General features: G+C 32.8%; 1 protein-coding gene across 8 annotated transcripts in view; it reads left to right on the forward strand.

Annotated features, from left to right (window-relative positions):
- Nucleotides 1–25,103, forward strand: part of Cda5 (Chitin deacetylase-like 5) — a 182,141-nt gene extending 157,038 nt beyond the window's left edge. For 3 of the 8 annotated variants that reach the window (XM_072546865.1, XM_072546861.1, XM_072546863.1), the window contains 7 exons: nt 14,148–14,249; nt 15,051–15,244; nt 19,707–19,932; nt 20,079–20,208; nt 20,498–20,805; nt 20,893–21,091; nt 23,806–25,103. In XM_072546865.1, coding sequence (XP_072402966.1) covers nt 14,148–14,249; nt 15,051–15,244; nt 19,707–19,932; nt 20,079–20,208; nt 20,498–20,805; nt 20,893–21,091; nt 23,806–23,964 — 1,318 coding nt within the window. In that variant the 3' untranslated portion in view covers nt 23,965–25,103. Of the gene's footprint in view, nt 1–4,282; nt 5,555–14,147; nt 14,250–15,050; nt 15,245–19,358; nt 19,585–19,706; nt 19,933–20,078; nt 20,209–20,497; nt 20,806–20,892; nt 21,092–23,805 lie in introns of all 8 variants that reach the window. The other 5 variants (XM_072546860.1, XM_072546857.1, XM_072546862.1 and 2 more) reach the window with 3 other exon arrangements.
- The last annotated feature ends 74 nt before the right edge of the window (nt 25,104–25,177 follow it).

Here is a 25,177-nt window from a genome sequence, read left to right on the forward strand (position 1 = left end):
TACAGTAGAAAAGAAAACACGAGATAAGCAAGTAGTTCTCGCCTTTTAAAAGTGTTTTGCACTTGATAAAAGTATGTCGACACCAAAAGCGCTATTTTCAGTAAATATTTGTTTGTGAAAATTTTGGAAATCTCTAGTTTTATGAGTTTTACTTATATTTGTTAAATGTACGTATGAATTCATAGTTTTGTTGTGTATGTTAGTCTGACTAATATTGTAGGAGATGCAATGCCTTATTTGCCTAATAAACCTGTACTTCTAACCTAAAAAAAAGTATTAGTGACTACAAATTATTTTAACCTTTATGTGGTGCCATCAAGTAATGCTACGTACTTGGCAAAGGGCGGTATCTTGGGGATCACTTGTCCATAGTTCATAGAACATCAAGAAGACATCTAAACTGTGAGCACAGAACAAGAAATAATCAGAAGGTAAACTCACAATTGTTGCCTTTGATATTTTTGACCTAATGTCACTTGTCTATCAGCCATGTGGTTTGCGGATATGTCAGGATTTCCCCAAGTAAAGAATTCTTATTCCCAAAGGTCAAAAGGAAAGGGAAAGAGGAAGGTCAAGAGAGCTTGGCCCTAAAGTTATTCCACCAGCCTCAATCACATGACATAAAGTTTGATTAAAATCATATGGAAACTACTTTTGCTCAAATAAAAATTTGAGATTTTCAATTTTACAAAGCCAATTTTAACGTTTTCGAGGCCATTTTTCAATATATTGGACATCGAATTTAAAAAACAAAAAATATGAGGTGAAAGCTCAAGTCCATTAGTTTCAAAATGAGCAAGTCTATTTAAATTTTATATGGCATAAGTCAGTTTAAAATATACATAAACAAATTGATATGCCGTTGCGTTTAGGGATATAGAGACTTGAGAAACGTCTAAACTTTAACGTGCGAAGCATCTTGTTTATTTTTTACCCACAAGCTGAATCTTATTTTAATCGAAAGAATATGATGCTAGAAAATTACAGTAAAAAGTTTACCCAAAGTTTATCAAGGGAAGCTGTTTATTTATAACAGTTTTTCAACAAATAAAGAATTTCATTTTTATTTAAAACCATGTTATTCTTTCGTTTATAATAAGCAGATTCCCGTCGTATACTTTGAGTAAACTTTGTACTGTAATACTGCGGCATCATATTCTTTCGATTAAAATAAGATTCAGCTTGTGGCTAAGAAATAAACAATGTGTTTCGAACGTTAAAGTTGAGACGTTCATCAAGTCTTCATATTCCCAAACGCAGCGGTATATCTATATGTTTATGAATATTTTAAACTGACTTTTGCTTATTTTACTTGACTTGAGCTTTTATCTCATATATATTTTTTTTTTTATTAGATGTCCAACCTATTAATAAATGGTCTCGAAAAACGCTAAAATTGGATTTTTTCAGTTATTGTACTTGTTTATTTGCAATTTACGGTTAAAGTAAGCGTTTTACATAAAAATCAAATAAAAACAACTCAAATTATTATTAAAAAAGTAGTTTCGAAGTGAAAAATTCAATTTTTTATAATTTATTTAAAAATTGTTATAAATAAATCGGTTGCCATGAAAATTTTTGGTCAACTTTTCAACATATTGGCATTATAATATATTGATTAAAACAAGTTTCAGCATGTGCAAATAAGGATAAAAACATTTGAAAAACACCATTTTGAAGGTTTTTATATAACTTATAAGATTATTACTCTTAAATTTGTTTCAAATGCTTCACGTTTTGCTGATAAACGTAAAAAGTTAAAATTTACTGTTTTTTGACCTTAATTTGTTAATAACTAATTGTCCAAAAAATCGACTACAGGAAACCTATAGGTTTTTGTTACAGATGTCCATACTACTCAAAACAACTGTCGTTTACCTGGCCGGTTCAGTGTCACAAACACTGAATTTGCTTATTTTTCTGATCTAAAAAGTTTACCTTCTGGTTGTTTATTATTCTGTGCTGTTGCAAATGCTGCATCATGGAAAATCATGAAATTTTTTCGCTAAGGAAACATTTCGAAGGTACTGGTTTCTCGTATCGTATAGTCGTAGAAGGTGGAAGATCACGAGGATTGGGTCCTCAACAAGATGGATCAAATTACAGACCTATGCATGAGTTAAAAGAAATGACCAGAGGCAGCAATCTTTGGACATTACAATGACCACTAGACTCCCACTGGGATCAGTCAGTCAGTCGGTCAGCCTCTGGTTAATAGTATCTACTTGATAACCACTATACTAATAACAGTATAAAACATAGTTGGATATTTAGATTTCACTTTCTAGTATTTTGTTAAACACGCCACTGTGGTCGGTATACCGCGTACAGAACTGATCGCGCCACACTGGCGTGTTCAACAAAATGTCAATTTTGTCACCATGTTACCACCTTCAGCCACATAAGGGTTAGCTTTGTATTATTAAACAACGCAGGACACTTTCAGCATTATTGTAATTGTTAATGCCATTCAGTTGTCCCTTAATAAACCGTACTTCCTTATTAAGATAAAAAAAACTCTATTTTTGTTTGTTGGTATTTTTTTAAGGTCAAAAAATTAAATATTAGTCAAACAACGGCATGTAATTCTGGTCTGGTCATCTGGTTCCTTTTCATACACAATTATTCTCCATAACTCTGATTATTTAGAGCACTTAAACTCTTCAGTGTCTTTAACAAGTCAATGATAAATTAGAGCAACTTAGTAAAATGACAAATTTGAGCCACTTGGTAAAATGATAATTTTTATAGCTAAGATACAAGTATTTGTTAATATTTTATCTTGTCACTTTTTGTACACATGTTCCATTATTATATGATTTATTTTTCTTCTTTGGTCTGTATTTTCACATACCGTTACTAGTTCTACAAGCTTCTCTATGCTTAAATCATCCTACAGCAGGCGCGAGTTACGAAGATCCAGCGCAAATCCTATTCTTCGTACCGATTCGATCCGGGCAATCCTTGTTTACATATCTATCCACATTGCCAGTAGCGCAGTGGTAACTATTCGGTGCCTTTAATTATATAAAAAGCATAATCACGCCAGTGTCCACTTCCTGGGATACAGTCGGCACAAGCCACATGCGTGAGGTTGGATCTTTCTATGTGGTGTTTAGAGTATCATAAGTTGAGTTCACATTTGATTTCCGACTGTTCGTTTTTGGCTGCGTTTTTGACTATGTATTATTAGCCCAGTCTGGTTAAAAAAAAGGTCGAAAAATTTTTCGCAGATATCTGAAGCTTTTAAGACATAGGTGGGAGTTACTAGATGATGAATAAATAAAAAGGTACTCGTATTTTTACCTTGCGTTTTTCTAACCAATAGTTTATGGTCGCAATTTGATTTTTTTTGTCTGTAAGGTTTTTCCCTTATATTTTACATAAACAATATTTATATCATTTTTTTATATCAAGAATATCTTTATTTTCCCGTTTTTCAAATTAAAATTGATAAATAATTTATGAAGAAGAAAAAGAAAACGATCAAAATAGGTATTTTCAATACCTTTCAAACGAGCTCTCTTGCCATAAGGTCCCATTTAAAATAATCGGTCATAGTGGCTCTGTAACGTCATCTATCACTAGTACGTGTTCATTTCCTCCCTCCAAATTTCACCATTATAAGTATAATTGTTCAAAAGATACGAATCGGGAAGGGACTTTTGGCTTGCACTGTATATAAGAAAGTAGACGATTGCATTTCTTTTCAACTCGAGCTTGACCATTGTCCTACACGTGTTTCGATTTCGAGGTTTCGTCTCTCATCAGAAACACTTGTAGCAGCTCGAACTGAAATAAAATCAGCGAAAATGGACGATTGGTAATTTTGTACGATTGTACATTTTTTACGATTTGCGCATCATATACTCCACATCGTCCCTCTCATTTGCAACTATGTACTTTAAAGCTCATTTTTCCAACCTTTTAAAGGCTGCTGCAACTATTTTTTTAATTCCTGTGAGTTTATCTTTCTGTTTAAATTATTTATAGCAACAACAAGGATGCGTCAGGTCTCTCTATTGATGTTTGACAAAAAGTGACAATAAATAAAATAGAAATAACTCTGTAAATAATATATTTAAAAGCTCAATTATACACCCTTTTCGAAGAAAGAGTTCATTTTATAGGATGGCTCAAAAAGTTCTCACCCATTGAATTATTATTCTAAACCAATTCACGATATTTTTAGTAGAGAGCACTTTTTATAAAACAGTAATTATGACATTTTATATCGACTAAAATAACGAAAACAGTTTTACAGCATTATCGTTTCTTTTAGCGCAAGGCCTGAAACATCCATCCAGAATCATTCAATTGCAGAAACAGCTAAGAACACAGACCACTTTTTTGACACATACGATCCCTATCCTCCTTCTTATCTTAATGTTCCCGATATCAACCGTAAAGAAAATATAACGTTTGTAGTTTTAGATAGTTATGATGATCTATATCCGCAGTATTTTACAGTGAATAAAATTCCAACTAAGCCTAAACAAACAGATATCGAGCCTTCTTCGACGACAGTTTCGGTGACAACTTCAACACCTAAAAATAGACCTAATTTCCATTACATTACAAAACCGAATTTAATTACAACTACTTCACGAAATAATCCTCATCCCATAACTGGATCAAGTACTACTACAACTACCACAACTACTACTACAATGCCAACAACAACTACCACTGTTATTATTTCTACTCCTGAAACAGAATTAGAACAACTTACTAGGAGTAGTTCAGTGAATAAACGTCCTTCAGCTGCACAAATCATAACTCCCACAACCTATCTTCCTTTCAGATTTGTTCTTAAAGCACCTATTTCCAAAGCCGTGGTTGTTGACACCACTCCTACTTCGAATACTTGGAAATCTAACTCAACAGCTTCCGGTCACCAAAATGTCAACAACAGCTCAAAAGCTTTTAAGACCTTAAAAGCTGTAAGAAAAGTATTGAATCCAGTAAGTCTTAACCACGAATTGTCCGCATCTGCAGAAGAAGCTAAGAATCTAGCTAAAAATGTTAAAGAAGAAGCGGATACTCCGGTGAGGTTAAAGTTTTTCATTAGCGAACACAGAATAAATAACGAAAAATTTGTGCCTACGTCAAGAATACAAAATAGATTGCAGAACCAGTTGAGAAAGAGTAGCAGTACCACTGAACGTACTTCTACTATTAGTACTACCGTTTCAACAACATCAAAAAGTGTTAAAACAACTGAAGAGCCATTTGAAGAGTCTGAATTGTCTGACGAGGATTATACTACAGACTCTAAGGAAAATTATGACTCAAAAAGTTTAGAATCGACATCAACTGAAGACGAAAACGATACTAAACCAAACAGCTTACCTACTCAAGAACCCAAACCTTTCTCTAAACCTGTTATTACAAGTACGACAACTACTAACTTTCTGCAAAATGATTCACTACCAACTAGAACATCCCGGGTCAATGCGGCTATAAAATCTCTCATAAATCTTGGAGAGACGCGAGGATCTAGTAAATACAAAGAAGGACTAATTTTTCCTTCAAAAAACTATTCGAAACAGAGGTATTTATTCCTCCAATAGTAAAAATGCGAATACAGGTTGGCAATTTTCAGTTTACATGCAATTTTTATTCCATACAAAATGTTTAATGAATCAATCATTTTAGTAGTTTTTCAGTTCTTTTTTAGTCAGTTTTATGTATTTCTCATAATATTCAAATATTATTTTATATCAAAGATACAGATTGTGGAACATTTGAAGAGTAAACATGTTATCCTCTAGTTTCCCACTCCCCTTTCGAACAGTACCTCATACGTCATAATCCATCAAGCTGTTGTGTATTCAATAAGTTTTGCACATCCAAAAAGCGCACAACGTCGCCAAAGAAGTTTTTTCTTTAAAAGTAGGTGTACTTTCACCCATCCCTTATATATTTTGATTTCTTGTTCACTAAATTTAGATATTTGTCCAATTTAAGAGAAATTTAGTTTTATTAACTACAAACCAATAAGAATTCTGTCTTGTACACCCAAAATTCACATTCTTCCAGGCCCCATATCAAATCAAACAGTCTTGGTGTGGAAGCAATTCAGTTTTAAATGACATTCTGTAAACATTCTTCCATTTTCAAGTCTCTAGTAGTTGTAAAATCACTATTTCATTAGGACAATGCTAAATGAGGAATATACGAAAAACAAAAAGACAAATATTAATTTAAAGGATTTATTTAATTATTTAAAAGATATAAAAGATATATAATATATAACTTTATATTATAAACATATTAATTATGTAATATATGACTGGATAAGATACCTTTTTGAGTAAACTCCATAAAGCAAATTTCACATGCAAATTGCTTTAAACAAATTTCACATTTTAATTCTTCATTTGACTTTTTAATACATTCTCCAGTATGGAACTTTATGCTGGTTTCATTATTTGTTGTCTATTCTCCTTCTTGAAAAAATGACGTGATATAATGTAAAACAAAGACTAAGAAAGAAGAAAAAGTATGCAATAGCTTGACTCTCGAGTTAGTATGAAAATTACTTTATAAATTGGTTAATACAAACATTCATTTAGATCGTTTGGTTTTGCATTATACAAATGCCGTAAGTTAGGAAATCTGAGTGTTACTTCTTCCATTAATTTCATTGGAATCTTCTACCTGTGATTTTGCATGAATTAAATCCCAATTTGATTCTAATTTTATTGTGTTGACACTTTCAAACTATGTTCCCTCATTATAGCTTGCTCGTCACAATCTTGTAAATGTCTATTTCAGACTTAGTATTTTCCATAGCAGTAACATATAAAGATCACTAGTGTCATATATTATTACTATTTGGTTTTCAATTTGAATCTTTAACCTTAACAATAACAACACTTATATAATATGTGATTGAATCAGAGTACATTGTAGTGGCTCTAGTACGGTAAGTCCCATGGTATGGTAAGTCCTATAGAAAGATTTGGGAGAGAGTTTCTAGCGCCAAATGCGGACGGGCCGAAACTAATTTCATTTGGCGGCAAATTTAAAACATAGGTTCAGAATTTTAGGCGGCCAATTCAAAAAATATACTCTAAATTTTAGGCGACAAAATTGAAAAACTATGCTTGTAATGAAAAATAAATAGTCATAACATAAGAAATAAAAACTTATTATATACCAAAAAATATATATCCTCTCTGTCCAAAAATATAGTATACACTTAAGCATTTTTATATATAAATGTATAACATAATATCAGACAGAGAGTATATGTAAAGGAAAGTTTTTATTTATTATTTTATGACTATATCTCTCTTCCATTACATTAAAGCTGGATTTATAGTTTGACGCACTGTAAACGTAGACGCACTGGAAAAAGATCAACATAGAATTTTGTGTACTCTTATTTATAAATGAACGTAAACGCATGACGGAACGTAAGTGAAACGCACTGCAACGGAAGAGTTGACCAACTTTCATCTTTTACAGTGCGTTACTTGCGTCTGGCCAATCAAAAGGAAGAATTTTGTGCTGTCAACCAAAGTGAACTGTCTGTCCCGCCCACCATTTTGTAAAGTTGTTTATCAACATAATCGAATTTTGATTTTGTTGATTATTTGTTACAATGAACGTTAAGAATTTATAAAATATTAATAATAAATAATAAAAGAATATTATAGTATCATGGTCACCAACTCTAGCCACTGTTTCTATTCATGCGAAAAAATTCCACTCCGTCGATTTATAAATTGAAATAAAATTTATAGTCCGTTTGTTACGTCTGCAGTGCGTCTACGTCTACAGTCCGTCAATCTATAAATCCAGCTTAACAAACCAAAGTCCTGAACACAACAAAAAACACAGATATTCTGACAGTTGTTTATTTGACTCTTGCTCTGTCATACCTCCACCTGTGACTAGTAGCGCCGTCTCCAGTATGAACGGTTGGGCCTATGCAATTCACTCTCCCCACTAGTTCTATACCACTTACACCACTATTTGTGATATGTACTGTGGAAGCTGATTATAACCGCAAATATGAACCATGGAACAAAATATTACAGTTTGGCAGTGTTGGCATGTTTTTATAATTTATATGTTGTATGATTCAAATATAAAGTTCCAGTTCCGTTTAAAATCTATTGTGATGAAAATGCTCGATAAAATTTAAAAAATGATGTAGGCTGAAATTGTGAAAATTTAAAAATTGGAGTATCGGGCATTAGACAAGTGCCTGTATTGTGGTAACTATTAATTTATAATTGTTTATTAAACAATTGTCTCAATTGGAATATAGAAAAGTTTAGTAATAATAGTATGAATAATATTATGGGTAGTTGCATACAATTAAAAAAAAAAGGCACAAAGAAGTGGAACTTTTTCTAACATCGTTGCCAATTTTCTTGTCGCTATAGATAATAAAATTATTGTTGTACGGCCCTTGGAATTTTCCATTAGAATATCTTACGCTGAATTTCATGCTGACTGAATAGGAGAACTGTTAAAAATACCTAAATATCTTAAAATTGTAGTTATATATATATACTTATTTATTGTTTATATATTTATAAAAAATATATTAAAAAGCATTTAAACTGAAAATAATGCGCTCTTTGCATGTTCTAAGGTTTCTGCCTTAATTTCACTGCACCACTTCCGATAACCCTTTGCTCATAAGCTTTTAGGGTCTCTAATTACCTGTTTTCACTGTTACTGCACTTACAGAGGTTGAACACATTGGGAGCTATGTCTTGATTAATTTTTCTAACTCTTCTTCTTAATGCTAATAACGCGGATTCTGGATATTAGCTGCTATGTAAAACGTTTACATTTAGACGCAGACGTAGAAACATTTTATCCATATGAAATTTTCAAGTTTGAATTATTAGTTAGAACGACAAAATGCATTATAGTTTTTTTACTCTTAATATACCTATATTATTTTATAGACATTAAAGCCGAACTAAATTTTGAAATCACTAACTTTTTTATAACTACACTACAAATTAAAACACCTTCAATAAGTATAGTTAAAATATCTAGCGATTCGTGTGTTAGATATTTAGTTTTTGCTAGATTTATTTTCAATCATATTTCTTTTGATTTTGTATTTAGGTCTAATAGCATTTCCTGCAATTATCTAACGCAACATCATCAGCAAATCTCAAATGGTTCAGTTTCGCCATCTATCGTCACTGCTTTGTGTTGGATTGTCATATATATATATATATATATATATATATATATATATATATATATATATATATATATATATATATATATATATATATATATATGACATGTGCGACATATATATACTTAATGATTTTTGTATATCGGTCATTACAGTACATTCAACCAACGTAAGTTGGTTGAATGTACTGTAACTCTATTGTTGCTTAAGGCGTTAAGGATGGCATAATTTTCTATTTAGTCAAATGCCTTCTCGTAATCTACCATAGCTATCCAGAGTGTTAAATTGTATTCGATTGATTTTTCCATTAGTGTTCTTATTATATGTATATGATCTATGGTGCTATAACCTTTTCTATATCCTCCCTGCTCCCGAGACTGAAAACTATCCCGTTTGTTTGTTGGTCGCAATGTAATTATCTTCACAAACAGCTTATACAAAACTGATAACATTCTAATTCTAATGGCTCTTTAGTTCTGTAATTTATATTTATTAACCTTTTTTAATATTTTAAGTATTATAAGAACATTAAAGCAAGTTGTGGGTACTTCATCCATTTCTATACATTTATTAAAAATAATTTTTAGCATTTTTATGATGTGTTGTCCTCCATACTTTTTCATTTCTAATACTAGGTATTCACCTGGAGCTTTTTTATTTCGCATAGTTCTCATTGTGCTTCTTATTTCGTCCTTTTATATCTGGTATATCTTTAAATCCAATTATATTACTATTTTTCGGTGTTTTTTGACTTTACCTGGTACCATTATTTTTTGCTTTTGACTCACAGTCTCATAGGTTTGCCTTTTTTGTAGTATTTCATTTAATTGTATTTTTTGTACTTCCTTATATCGTGCCTAGACTTTTTCTTAATTATTTTGTTGACTTCTTAATTATTTTGTTAACTTTTTTGTTTATGTATTTTAATTTAGAAATTAGCAAATTAAAGAACTTTTTAAGATCTACAAGTTTTATTTAAACGATTTTTCTCTAAAATGTATCAGAAACGTTTTATAGGCTAACAATTGTTTTTTCACTTTCTATGGTATTAAAAAAAAACAAAGCAAAATCACCTGTACATCTTCAACGATTTGTCATCAGCAGCTATCCCGCATAATATACCTTTTAGAGCCTTCAAAAACCTGTATAAGTTTTTTCTATACTGGCCTATACCGCTTACAACATTTTCCATTCGTAAAAAATGACTACTTCATAAGCTTTTTACATAAATAACTATTTTGAAAAAAAGTTGTAAATGAAATAAAAAATTGATTTATACCTCTGAAAATACTTAATAATTCGGAAGATAATGAAGTATTTTCACACTTAAGTATTCTACAAGAAAAAGTGTTGCACGTGCAAGAATTAATTTTAAAACAATTCTAAAATTGCTCAAATATATTAAAGCGCCAATTTTTATTCAACTTCTGCAAGTTGCCGTCATTTAGAAAATTATTACTGGGAAAATATTAAAAATATGCAATAAAAAGTAGTATTTACTGGATAACTCACATTTAACGAGATTAAACTAACACACCTATTATCACGAAATTACTTATTAAAAAGATTATAATCCCCACAATTGGCTTATATTACTGAAGGGAAGCAAATGTGAGACAACATTCCAATATACAAATTTGTTGATTATTATATTTTATTTTAATTAAATTTATTATAGTTTAACCCAAAATTCACGCAAACAATATTTTGGATAAACAAAAACAAAGTTCTTGATTAAAAATTTTAAATTTGTATTAAATATCAAATCTAGTAAATTTAAGCTCTATTTTAGAATAATTTTTCATCTTCTAGGCCCAAGGAATAGCGATTTTGATAATATGAATCTCTTATTTAAAACCTCTTTAAAAAAAAGGAAAATTCCAGCAGGTTAATTCAGATTATCTTCACAGCCAATTCTGAATACGAAAATAAGAAATTACACATTACACATGATATTTATCTGTTAAATCTTCATTATCTTCATTAAAGTAAACACATTTTTTTGTGTAACAATTTTGAACTGTCAAATGTCATTGTGTCTTAATTTTTCGTTGGCAATACTTTACCAAGGAATTGGAGCTAAATTCAAAATATCTTGCGTTAAATTTGGGACCATTTATAACCAATGATTCATAAACAGCATCGAAGTTATATACTTTCTAATCTGTTAATCGATTATACAGGGTGATCTCTTACTAAGGTGACATACAAAAAAATATTAAAATTACTTTGTGTGGGCAATATGTGTTTCTCGTATATCTCATTATGAACGGTTTCTTTTATATATACTTTTATTAAATAAATTGACTGTCTGGTATTTCTTAATGTCTGACAGCACGGTAATCTCATTATATATAAAAAATTCAAAGGCTGAATTATATCTTTTACAAATACATACCAAAATTGTAGTGCCAAATCAAGTACATGTTTGTATTTTTTCCTGAAACACAACATCCTTCCAAGTACAATAGACTAATAATAAGAAAATTCACGTTTTGTCTAAAATGCGTGCTAGCGAATAAATATTGAAACAGTGGAGCCAATTAAGGTATTAAAATAATTCAGTAGTGATTACATATTAGTCATACCTACTTATAAATGTTTTATTATACAGGGTGTAACAGCCAAATGGAATAAATTCGATCATTAATAAATGGAGGCGAGTTCACAAAAACGCTTGGACACGTCGATTGGTATTTTTAGTCGAGCATATTTCACAATAAAAAATTTTTATACAAGGTATGTCATAAAACAGTGGTGAATACTAACTTTCTTATTTGAAATACATCACTCTGTATATGATTTAATTTTTGGATTCCCCAGGATATTCTAGATAGATGTATTTCATCTACAATGTCCTATAACTATATCTAACTGTTTTGTAAATTCTAAGTGTTTTTTGATTTATTGCAAAATTTGCTACAACACACTCCATGATTGTTTTTCATGTAGGTCTTGATAATGGCAAAGTAAACTAAAACTATTTCACCGATCTTTTTGACTGATATGAAATAACAAAAATATTTTTTATAATAGTTTTATTTATTTTAGTTTAAAACCCTTGGCCTTAGCAAATTGTTTTCTGTCAACATGACAGTAGTTGTCACTCGTTTAAACATGACAGTCGTTTGAATTTCGTTAATGACAAAAAATACCAATTATGAAATGCACAAAATAACAATTCTATAGACGATTGGTTATGGAGACAACACACGAACACAAATGGATGTTTCTCGCTTATTTCATGAACCATTTACGTCCTGGATCCCAAGGAACAATTGGTAAAAGTGAAAAGCAGTTTCGCGAGCTTGGACATGTTAGGCAGATAAAAAAAGCAGCTGCCAATACAATCGGTGATTATGCCAAACGGACTACCTAAGGCCGACGTCACAATGGGCGGGGGTTTTAAAAACCTTTCCAAACATTTCCAATTTGTGAGTACTTACCCCATAAGAAGTTGGAAATATTGGTTTTTTTTAATTGTTTGAAGAATAAATAATGACTTTTGGTTATGAACATTCATTCTGTGCGATTGGTATTATTTGTTATTCGTGAATTTGTGAGGTAAGAATATCAAAGTTTAAAAAAATTTACTATGAATGTTTATATTTTAAGGTTATGTTAGTGTATGATTAAAACTTTAATTATTTTTTTACTGTATTTCAAGGTATTTTGATGTTGTTTTTATCAGGATTATTTCAAAATAAATCAAAAGATCATTAGATTCATTTACGAAGTTGAAAAATATTTACATTAATGTTTTATTGTTTTTTCGTTGCCAGTTATTTTATCCTGTTAAATACTAAAGATATTCGTTTTCTTGTAGTTTATGTGGTAATATAACATTATGTGGAAACCTTTCTATCAAATTGCCATAATGAGTGTTAAAAAAAATGTTTTTTGAATGTTGTAATAGTTTTAGAGTTTATTTGTATATCTGGGCATATAATGGCTAGTAAGCATGTGTTGAAGATATCCAGTATTACTGAATTTTTCAGTAATAACAACAAAACTACTACTAACTATTTAAACTACGAGAAAACGAATATATTTAGTCTTTTAGGGGATAAAATCACTAGCACTTAAAAAAGATTAAAACATTAATTTAAATATTTTTTAATTTCGTAAATAAATTCAATGATTTATTGATTCATTTTGAAATAACCCTGATAAAAACAACAACAAAATACCTTGTAATACAGTAAAAAATAATAAAAGTTTTATTCAAACCATAATATAACCTTAAAATATGAACATTCATAATAAATATCTTAATCCTTTGATATTCTTATCTCACAAAGTACGTAAAAATATTAATCGACGTGTCCGAGCGTATTTTAAAACATGTCCCCATTTATTAACTATCAAATTTATTCTATTTGGCTGTTCCACCCTGTATATGCTTTTCATTTTTATCCATATAAACTTTTCTTCTATTTTCTTGTCTTTTGTCTACTATTCACATATTTCCTATTTTCCTATTGTTCATTATTACTATGATAAACATTGACGAAGTTTTTTACAACACAGTTAATGTTTCAAACTAAGCAAATGTCCAGTTAGTATCGGATATAAGTTGATTAAAATTTTTGAACCTTTAGCCTGCTGTCAAACATTAAGAAATTTATTATATTGAGCGTTCAGATCCTTCTCCTTCCATTCAAACCTTTCTCCAAATAATCACAACATTTACACCCACACTGAAAACCTGAGTTCAATTCATTCCTTATTTCTGTGTTGTAATTATTTATTTTAAAACTGACAATGATTTATACAAAAATTTGTAACAAATTTGAATATCATGGCGTTTGCCTTCTTTCATTAATATTGGCTCTTTAAGGTTTAGTTCACTCTTAACAGAATGTCAATGAAATAATGTTGCATGTTATAGTTGATACTAAAACACATACACTTTTGGGTACAAAAATTTGGAACAGAAAACTGTTATCGACATTGTTGTTTTTAGAACACCTTCACGGGGACGAGGTTCAGTACAATACTCTGGTGCGGGTGATCAAATAACAAATAATGAAGTAATCGTGACTAACAATAGGGGTACACCACCAACGTGAGTACACTTAAATCACATTATAAAATTGCTGAGTGATACATAAAACCTGGGAATTATTTTACCTGTCGATTCTATACCTAAAAATATTAGTTTTACCTCAATAACTGAATATATCTACGCATATGCACGTAAACGTAGATGGAAATCTAAAAATAAAAGTTTAGTTACCTGAGTAATAATTTTCTTACATAAAAATGTCTTGTTTCATCAATGCGGGGTAGCATTCCCTGACTACATTTCTCCATAAGTTTTATCTTGTGTCATACTAATACCAATTCCCTTCACAGGCATGCCTTGTCTAAGGGTCTTCCATCAGCTCTTCTTTGATCTTTCTCTTTTACTCGTTCCAGGAATTAGCATGTGGACGTTGAACATGCTGTAACCGTCATTTTGGTATCAATTGTTGGCACCCCTGCACTTCTTAATCTTAAAAGATCCATTCTTAATTGTTTTGCCACTTTACTTCTCATTTTACTAATCGATAGATAATTTCTGGAAGAAAATCATTACTTAAACAAGTCTAATGTTGCCTTGAAGCAAACTGTGGCAACATGGAACACGTTCTCTAAAAAATCTTGGTAGTTTCATTTGCGTTAATATGTAAATAAATACGTAAACTATAACAAAATAACTGAACAATTTATGAACTGAAACTATAACTGAAATATTCTGATATAACTCATATGACCCCTAGTCATTAAGGAAAAACTTTATTATTTTGCCCTATAGAACCTTCAGGTAAAATAATATCCGCTACTTTAAAGTACCATCAATATATATATAACTTGTTTACTTTAGTCGATCTAGACCAACTTTAAAACCCTCGACGTCGATCATATCCAAAGCACAGGAATTTGTTGATGTCTATAAATATCCTCCAACTAGACCTGACCCAATTTATCCACAACCCCAAGTGGATAAGACGGCAGCAAAATGTCGCAAAGATGTGTGTTTGCTTCCCGACTGTAGCTGTGGTGGAAAGGACATTCCTGGTAAGTTCGCTGTGTCATTTGTAATGCAAGAAACTTTAATGTTGTAATAAGTTTAATAAATATCATTTTACAGCTGTTCATCTGTAATGTAAGTTTTCTTACTTACTCATAGAAAGAAAGAGAAAGAGAGAAAGGGAGGGGGGAGAGTTATAAACTCTAATTATGAACAACACCTTGGTATGTATTACTCATAAAGTGTTGTTATTGGCAGATATGAACATGAATTTGGTCAAATTCCATATGTTAAAAAGTTAATAATAACTGGTTGGGCCATTTTTTCTCAAAAATTGTTCTATTTAATAACATGGTTTATCTATTTCTGCAATACATGCACTTGTAAGGAAAATAAAAAATGTTCACTGGGAATGCTTTTCGAAAGAAATGGAACATGATTTTTACGGTCTGCAAAAGGAAATATGGCGCTTCATGAGAGGTCAAAGAACAGGGAAAGGAACTAATAGAACCAATACACCAGAAATTACCACAAATAAGGAACATAATATAAATGTAGAGAAAGTTCGGAAAATACTTGAAAACCTAAAGAACGGAAAACAGCAGGTAAAGACGCGATATCAAACGAATTACTGAATGGAAGAATGGAAAACGAGCGAACTAATTCTACTATTCAAAAAAGGAAATAAAAAAAGAGCTAGAAAACTACAGAAGTATAAACTTGTTAAATACTACGCTAAAACTTACAACTAAAATTTTACAACTGCTAATAAATCAGAGGATAAGTTTAGCAGATGTACAATAGAATTTTCGTAGTGGAAGATGGTGTACAGATGCAATATTTATTATAAAGCAAATTACTGAGAAATCACTAGAGTATAATAGACCAGCATTTCTGTGTCTGATTGACCTAAAGAAAGCGTTTGACAGACTAAGATGTAATCCATCTTCTGTATAATAGAGAAGTTTCCCCAAATATTATAAAAACTATCGAAAACATCTACCAAAACAACAAAATGGAAGACAGAATAGATGGACAACTTACAGAACCTATAGAAATAGGCAGTGGAATAAGAAAAGAGGATTCATTGAGCCCCATGCTCTTTAATTTGATCGTGGATGAAATCATCAAAAGCGTTAACAAAGGAAGAGAATACAAAATGGGAAACAAAGAAATAAAAATACTCTGTTACGCAAAAGACGCAATACTGATAGCCCAATATGAAGATAGTCTGCAAAGACTGTTCCACAAAGAGCAAAAGAATTTAATATGACTATCTCATCTCAGAAAACTAAAACAATAGTAGTCAGCAAAGAACCAACCAGATGTAAAATAGAAATTGATGGCATCAGTATTCAACAAGTAATAGAAATAAAATACCTGGGAATTAAACTGTTTAGCTATGGAGACCTGGACAAAGAAGTGAGAGATCAAGTACAAAAAGCAAATAGACTGGCAGGATGCCTTAATAACACTATATGGCGAAACAGACTCCAGACACTGAGATGAAGTCAAGAATTTATAAAGCCAGTGTAAGACCAATAATGACATATGCCTCAGAAACAAGACCCGACACAGCCACAACGCAAAGGCTACTTAAAACGGCAGAGATGAGAGTACTGAGAAGAAAATCTAACGTACAGTGTATAAATGAATGGACCCAAAAAAAAATAAAAAATAATGGAATAACCACATAAGCAGAATGGAGGAGACCCGTGTCGTCAAAATAGCAAGAGATAAGTCACCAATCGGCAGAAGAAGTATCGGACGACCGCGCAAAAGATGGAGTGACAAACTTCGAAGAAGAAGAAGAAGAAGATATATTTCTACATTGTTTTCTACGTATCCAAAATATTTCTGAACATCCATCATTGCATAAGTTGTTTTTTTCATACGCTTTCTCAGGATCAATGAATATCTTACGGGCGTTTGTTTCTTTAGCCTTGTATAAAACCAAACTGATTATCGGATATTTCGGTTTCTTCACCTCTCTGTCTACCAATTACTCTTTCCCATATTTTCATCTTCATTTGACCATCACCAGGTCTCTTAATTTACAAAGTTTTTTCCTGAGGTAGTTCCAAGTAGCAAGTATCTTTAATAATATTAGTCATATTCCTACAATTTTGTTTCATGTTCCAGCTCATTTTTACACTATCTTTGCTCTGAATCGACCTTCTTTCACACCTTTTAACGTCCACTGTTTAAAATTTTGTGGTCGTCTCTGATATTGCCTTTAAAGATGTATAAATACAAAATGTAGAATTAGATAGCAATATCAAGAACATTTTCATATAAAATGAAAATGATAAATTACTAAAGAATACACGTGGATGGGTATAGGTTAGGTTTAAAAAAAAGTAAATATCGAGAAACAATAATAAAAAACAGTGAAAGTATTATTAGTAAACAAACAAAATGAATATTTGAAAAATAATATTGAAGCCTTAGAAATAATCAAGAAGAGCCATATTTAACCAATTAAATAAACATAAGCTATTAGAAAGACGTACTATACAAGAGTTATACGAGAAGTAAAGGAAAAATATACAAAATCTTAACAAATTATTTGAAGAAGAAATAAAATAATTATTTGAAGAAACGCACTAAAAATGTTATAACATTATAAGTAAAGAGCCTGTTGAGTCTATCGTTGATTTTAATCGTTCAACCCTGCGATTTGTATTGCGCACGAATATAATAGCCAAATTATTACAGTTTCTTGTTCTTAAGATTCCTTCTGCTTGGATAATTTGGGCAAAATGCCCTCTATCTTGTGCTGTTCTTAATAATAAATGGGTGTCCATGTCTGCCCAGTCTTTTACATTCATTTACCACGAACATTTTCTTATCCCTGGCCTGGGCTTTTGTGTAGAGGTTAAGAATTTCCCTACCAGTCTATCCATTGCGGCGTTTTTTAGAAGTGGTCTGTTATTAACCGGTAGTACTGCAACCAGGTGGCTTATTTTACATCTTCCAGTCACTCATGATACCCATTCCAGGATTCTGGAACCCTGTAACATCTTGTACCACAGGCTCATTATGGTGTGGGTACCACATGTTTTTAGACTCACTTCATAGTTTCCAAAATATGTTTTCCGCCCAAAATTTATAGTGCTCTTCGATTGTTTCAGCTACAGCCGCTTAGTTATGATTCTGTGCTGATTTCTGTTTGTGTTCTGCATTCTTCTTCTTCTCATGGCGCCGTCTACTTTCGAAGGTTGGCGATCCAAATGGCAATTGTAGTTTTGGAAACTGCTGCGCGAAAGATTTCTGCGGATAAGCGGTCGAACTATCTCCTCAGGTCTTTCAGCCACGAGTTCTGGCGTCTTCCTACTGATCTTTTACCCTGTACTTTTCCTTCCAGTATAACTTGAAGTAATTCGTATCTTTCGTCTCTCAACACATGACCCAAGTATTGCATTTTCCTCTCTTTCATTATTCTTAGTAATTCTTTTTGTTTACATATGCGACGAAGTACCTCAACATTAGTAACTCTTTGTACCCATGGAATTCTCAACATTCGTCTGTATATATACATCTTAAAGGCATCTATTCTTTTTTCTATTTCAGAGTCCATTGTCCAACTTTCACAGCCATGCACATGTTCTGCATTACTTCAGGCCTATTAGCGCATTTCTGTCCAATATACATTGTGATATTTGCTTGACATTGCATTTGGATCCAGGCTTTTCTCGATCTCTGGGCCGAAGAATTTAGTAGCTGATCCTCTTCTGGAAAGTTCATCACCCCTTTCATTATCGTGTATTCCGCAATGAACAGTGTGACACTGTTATGTTCTGCTAGAGTTCTTCTCGGTATTCCTACACTATCCCATCTGCAGTTGCTGTCTGCCATCTGAAGTCGTTGTCGGAATCGTACCATTACAAAGAGCTCCCACTCAGTTATGAACTACTCCTCAGCTGGCTTTATTACTTTTTCTTAATGTCAAATATGTTAAAAAGATTTCAGTCCGTCAGATTTTTTTTATAATAATTAAAAGTAAATCGGACAAAGTGCTGTTGACATGAGTATACATAATTTTTTTCTTAGTGTCAATCTATATTATTTTATATTTAATAGGTAGTCATAAGTAGTTACGAGGATTTAACAAAATATTGCTGATTTTGTTATTAGCAATATTAATTCTTTATTAAATAGGAAATATTTCCGTGGAGGAAGTCCCCCAGATAGTGCTGATGACTTTCGATGATGCAGTCAATGACTTAAATAAACCTTATTACATTGATATATTTGAAAACGGTCGCAAGAATCCAAATGGCTGCCCAATAAGTGCCACCTTTTACGTATCTCACGAGTGGACCGATTACAGCCAAGTTCAAAATCTGTATGCAGATGGTCACGAGATGGCTTCCCATACGGTTTCGTAAGTGGCCTCAATTTATGGAACAGGGCTTCAACTCATTTCAACTTTCTCTGTGTTTGCTTTATTTTTTCTTAACAAAATTGTATTCTAACTTATTTCTTTTCTATGCTACTAACCAATAGGTGACCTCCCTGTGGAACAATTACCTCAAATTGTGTTATTGACCTTCGACGATTCAGTTAATGACTTGAACAAAGGTTTATACCAAGATTTGTTCGAAAAGGGCAGAACCAACCCCAATGGATGTCCAATAGCTGCAACTTTCTACGTCTCCCACGAATGGACTGATTACAGTCAAGTCCAGAACTTGTATTCAGATGGTCACGAACTTGCTTCTCACACCGTATCGTAAGTCTTTTTAACGTTTCTGCACTTACAGATTATTCAATTGCACTCTTAATCTTTTCTGCAAACCCTATTTTAAACCTTTCACTTTTCATGTGCTTTCTAATATGAAAATGCTTTTACTTGACCTCATAAACATTGTTCTACAGTCACAGCTTTGGTGAACAATTCTCTCAAAAGAAATGGACCCGAGAAGTAGCTGGCCAAAGAGAAATCCTTGCTGCATATGGTGGTGTTCACCTTGAAGACGTTAGAGGAATGAGAGCACCGTTTTTATCGGTAAGTTTCTTTTGCGTAATCTAATATAGCTGCACCTTCTACAACTTATTGCCGGACATGGGCTAAGATAACTGAAATAGAATAAGTAGGAATCAGGTCAGAATAATAACATGCTTCCTTATTGGACATGCGACAATTAAGGAACACCTACATACATTGTAGCTGTAACAGAGCATTTGAAAAAATCATCCACATCTTGCAGGACTTCGAGGCAAAATTACGTACAAAAAAAAAGCATATTAACTAAAATCGTTATTGTTATAAATTTAACAATTTTAATTGTTTTAAGGTCGGAGGAAACAAGATGTTCAAAATGTTATACGACTCCAACTTCACTTATGACTCTTCCATGCCTATTTATGAGAATAAACCACCTAGTTGGCCTTACACTTTGGACTACAAACTTTTCCACGACTGTATGATTCCTCCCTGTCCCACCCGCTCTTATCCTGGAGTATGGGAGGTCCCTATGGTTATGTGGCAGGATCTGAACGGAGGAAGGTGCTCAATGGGAGACGCTTGCAGTAATCCACCAGATGCTGACGGTGTGTTCAAAATGTTAACGAAGAATTTTATGAGGCATTACACCACTAACAGGTTAGTAGAGAGCAGCCTGTCTTTAACATTGTTAGAGACTATTCTTCGATAGATTTTTGTGCAAATGTTTTAAAATTTATTTTTTAGGGCACCGTTTGGTCTGTTTTATCACGCTGCTTGGTTTACTCAACCTCATCACAAAGAAGGATTTATTAATTTCATAGACAGTATTTTGGCTAAGAATGACGTATGGTTTCTTACAAATTGGCAAGCAATCCAGTGGGTTAGAGATCCAACACCCATGTCAAGACTTGGATCTTTCCAACCATTCCAATGCAATTACCAGGTAAGCTGAAAAGTGTTTTTACGACTACAATAATCTAGAAAACCCAGAAGAATACAGAAACTTAAGTTGTATTTCTTTTGAAATTTGGGTCAATTTAAAATAGTTTACAGCAAACATTTGTTTTCTTCGCACCTCTTTTTGGGCTGGAGACAGAATTAAGTTTATATTTTTGTAAATATTATGATTTATATGAGCAAAAATATACTATACCCCAGACAATCTGTGAAAAATGAAATCTCATTAAATAGATTTTGCATTCAGATCCCCAACAACGATTAGTCTTACTTTTCCTGCTATTTTCTCTACCAGACTCTTGTATTCTCGTAGTGTGATATTAGGGGAGATATATGTCGCCACTATTGTGACGGTTTCAAGATCCAAGATTAGGAATCCCTCTTTCCTCTGGCAAGTTGTTACCCCCAGCTCTCTGTTTCTAATATAAACTGCTACATCTTGCCTTTTGTCCGTGATCCAGCCTTCTTGGGCCGTAATCTTTTTATTTGGCTCGGACACTAGCAACAAATCCACTTCATGTGCCGCTCTATATCTCCCCAAATTCACCTGCACTTCTGTTAACCCTTTAAATTCATCCCTAGTAGAGTTGAATTTAAAGGCCTAATCTTCCTCCTACCGGCGTACTTGCGCCCCGTCCACCAGAGTCTTTTTCGGCTAGGAGCTTCCTGAACTCAGGACAATTTTCCGATTTTGTCCTGTGGTCCTCGCTGCAGATTTCGCAATGTGACGTACTGTGACACTCCCTAGCACTGTGCGCTCCTCTCAGCAGTTCAAACATTTGTTTCTTAAAGTCTTTTCTTTATAAATGTCCCTGGTATGCCTGAAGTGTAGACACGAGTAGCAGCGTATTGGCCGATATCTAGATGTCATTACCTTACAGTTCAGATTTTTTCTGTCGTACCAGTGTGTCAGCCGCTGTTCTACTAGTTTTGACTACTACCATATCTCCTCCAAACCGTGCCTCTTTCCTATTGCAGATTTCAATTAATCCTCCTCCCTTTCTTGGTCCTACAGAATTCGCCAGCGCCCTTATCACTTCTCCATCTTCCAATGTATGGTCAACGTCCGTTGTGTACTAGTACCAGCCTTTTATCTAGCGTAATTATCACATCTTTTTCTCCTGCTCGGACAATTTCCCTTCAAACTGCTGTTTTTGTTCTTTTAAAATCATCCTCCGGCCATTCTTCGTCCACCTACTTCTTATATTCTCTTTTACTCATTCCTCTCTCTCTCTCTCTAAGCAAGCTGCAATCTCCCCCTCCATTCTTTTTTCCTCCTTTCCATATCATTTTCTATATTTTCTATTTCTGCTTGTGCACTCATGTCACTTTTCTTAAATATTTTCGTTATGGGGATCTTCTCCGTTTTTTCTTTGTAGTTTCCATTTTCGCCTTAAGAGCTTTTGACATATTGTGTAGGGCCGTTATCGCAGTGTTAATTTCAACTTTGGTTTTCACGTGATTCTTTTGTATGTTTTGGAGTACCTTCGATTTCTTTAGGACCTCTTCCATCGCCTTTATTATCACGCCTAGTTCACGCTATCACGTGTATCACGCTATCAGTCCTCATACGTGATTTGCCTATGGGGTCTCTCTTTCCTAAGATGTCAGGTTCCCCCAGTTCTTCAAGCTGTTTCCATTTTGTGTCCTCGTGCAGATCGTCATGCTATTTCTTTTGTTTTGTTTTATTAATTATAACTTGTCGGTTGCTTCGCGTCCATATCTGTTCGTACGCGTCAGGAAGAACAAATATCTCGCTAGACAGTGCTTTCTAAGACGTGTATTATGTCGGAAGGTTGCCAGGTATCCCGGGGACACCGTTTGTGACTGCTTTCGAGGAGGTTAGCATAAAAAGATGTAACGTGTATATTGTTAATCTTATACTTTTATTAAATATAATATTTAATAAAATACCGAGTATTATTATTACAATCACCTCCTCTTGATTTGCCATGGTTTTCTCCGGTAGCAGTCACATCAACGCCCATGTACTGCCTGGTGTTCCTCAGTGTAGCTGCTTACCTTACACTGTGGGGAGATGGAAAGGATAAAGGATGGATGAGGAGTGGGTGATGCTTTCTCATTGTACTCGGGGTTTAGGTCAGATGCATCGTTGGATATCTTGCTCGTTGACCATTTGGAGATTGTGATTTATGTCGCAGACATGGAAGCTGACAGTGAAGACCTAAGGGCCTTAAATTTTTTTTGTCAGGTAATCGTTTACCATTCGTAACCATTCGTTTGATGTCATCAGTCCATCTGGATTGATGTCTGCCTCTACTTTTCTTGTTGGCTCTTGGTCGCTCTTCAATAATTCGCTTCGTCCAACGGTTGCCTTCCATTCTTCCTATGTGTCCTGCCCAGTGAATTACATCTGTAACTTTGTTACATCTGCTTATTGCTTCATTCCACAAACAGCCTTCTCCGTTTCATAACTCTCTGAGTCACTTGGAGTTTGTGGACTATGTTTTCATTAAAAGCCAATGTTTCAGTTCCATATGTCGGAACCGCCAATACGTACGAATGAAAAGTTTTGCCTTTGAAGTATTTGGTTACTTTGATTTAAAAACTGTTTGTAATCTTCCGAATACTGCCCATGGCTTTTAGGACCTTCAAAACCCTGTATAAGATATTTTCAGCGACTTTTTACTTTACTGTCTTACTAGGTGTATATTAACCAGTATGTTTTTGTATTTTTAGAATCGACCAAAAAGATGCAACAATCCTAAGGTGTGTAACCTGTGGCACAAATCTGGTGTAAGATACATGAGAACCTGCCAACCCTGTCCAGACATTTATCCATGGACCGGTAACACTGGAATCCGAAGTAGTAAAATTGACAACGACATTGGAGATTAGACTATAATACCATGGCAGCAAGCCATACTTTTACCCACAATCCATTAGCCATCAATTGTTTTGTAGTGACAAACATTTTTCGCGAAAAGAATTTAACGTATTTAATCGGTAAAATGGAATGCGACATCGTTATGTTCAAATCTCTGGGGTATGGTCACATTCTAAACATATCGATGTAACCTGCCATATAAAATAATTAGTTCTTGTGTTAATATCTTTCTTCCGTAATTATTTTAACAAACAAATTCTAGAAGTTGTTTCATATTTTTGCCTAAAAAATTGTTTTAAATTTTTTTCTCCAAAATCAAAAATATTAAATAATTTCCTGCGAAAATGTGCTTAAAAATCGGCAATTAAACAATTTCGTAGATTATAATATTTTTTAACAATCTCTAAGGATAACAGCACAATTTTTCCAAATTAATATACTTTTTTTGATGGCAGATTTTGTCTGTTATCATTTCCAGTATTCGACAGTTTTTCAAAAAGACCTAGGGCTATTCTCGACAATCAGACCTCATTTATCCTCACTACATGACCACCATTGGAACTTATGTTTCTTACTCCTACTCCTAAATTCGGCAGTTACATACCATTTTTTAATATGAAAATCATTAATGTTTTCTGAGTTCTCAATTTCTCATTTCTTCCCGACTTTTCTTTTTTAACATCACTTCTCAAATCTTCCTCCTGAATTAAGAAGTAGGCAAACAAATTAATATTCGTGAATTAAATGTGCATATCCTCTGCGATGTTTTTTTAAACAATTATTGGCTTCCTTAAAACACTCCTTATAGGGAATATCGTACCTAATTTATAAAATTTTGATGTTGTTGAGGTGTCAAGTAAAAATCTCCTTCATACCTCATCAACATCTATATGTACATCTAGCTGTAAATAAGTAGTAATAATTTAATCGAATATGTCATTACTACGTTGGATTAGGATAATTATACAATTAATAAAAGGAAAATACACTGCCTATATCGTAAATAGGCTTAAATATTGATGTGAGATAGAAATATTGTTGTACTATGTAAACGTCATTTAAAAATGTATGTTAATACTTTTGTAATTTATTGTCTGTTTCTAGAAGCAGTGGTTGGTAAATATCAACAAATAAAACAAAATTAAATAAATATAGCTTTTTATTTCAACCTTCAATCCCTAATTTTACTGACAAGTAAATAGAGTGCTACGTTCTGCGAAGAGG

Source organism: Diabrotica undecimpunctata, chromosome 10 (assembly GCF_040954645.1).
Source record: "Diabrotica undecimpunctata isolate CICGRU chromosome 10, icDiaUnde3, whole genome shotgun sequence".
NCBI classification, from domain to species: Eukaryota; Metazoa; Arthropoda; class Insecta; order Coleoptera; family Chrysomelidae; genus Diabrotica; species Diabrotica undecimpunctata.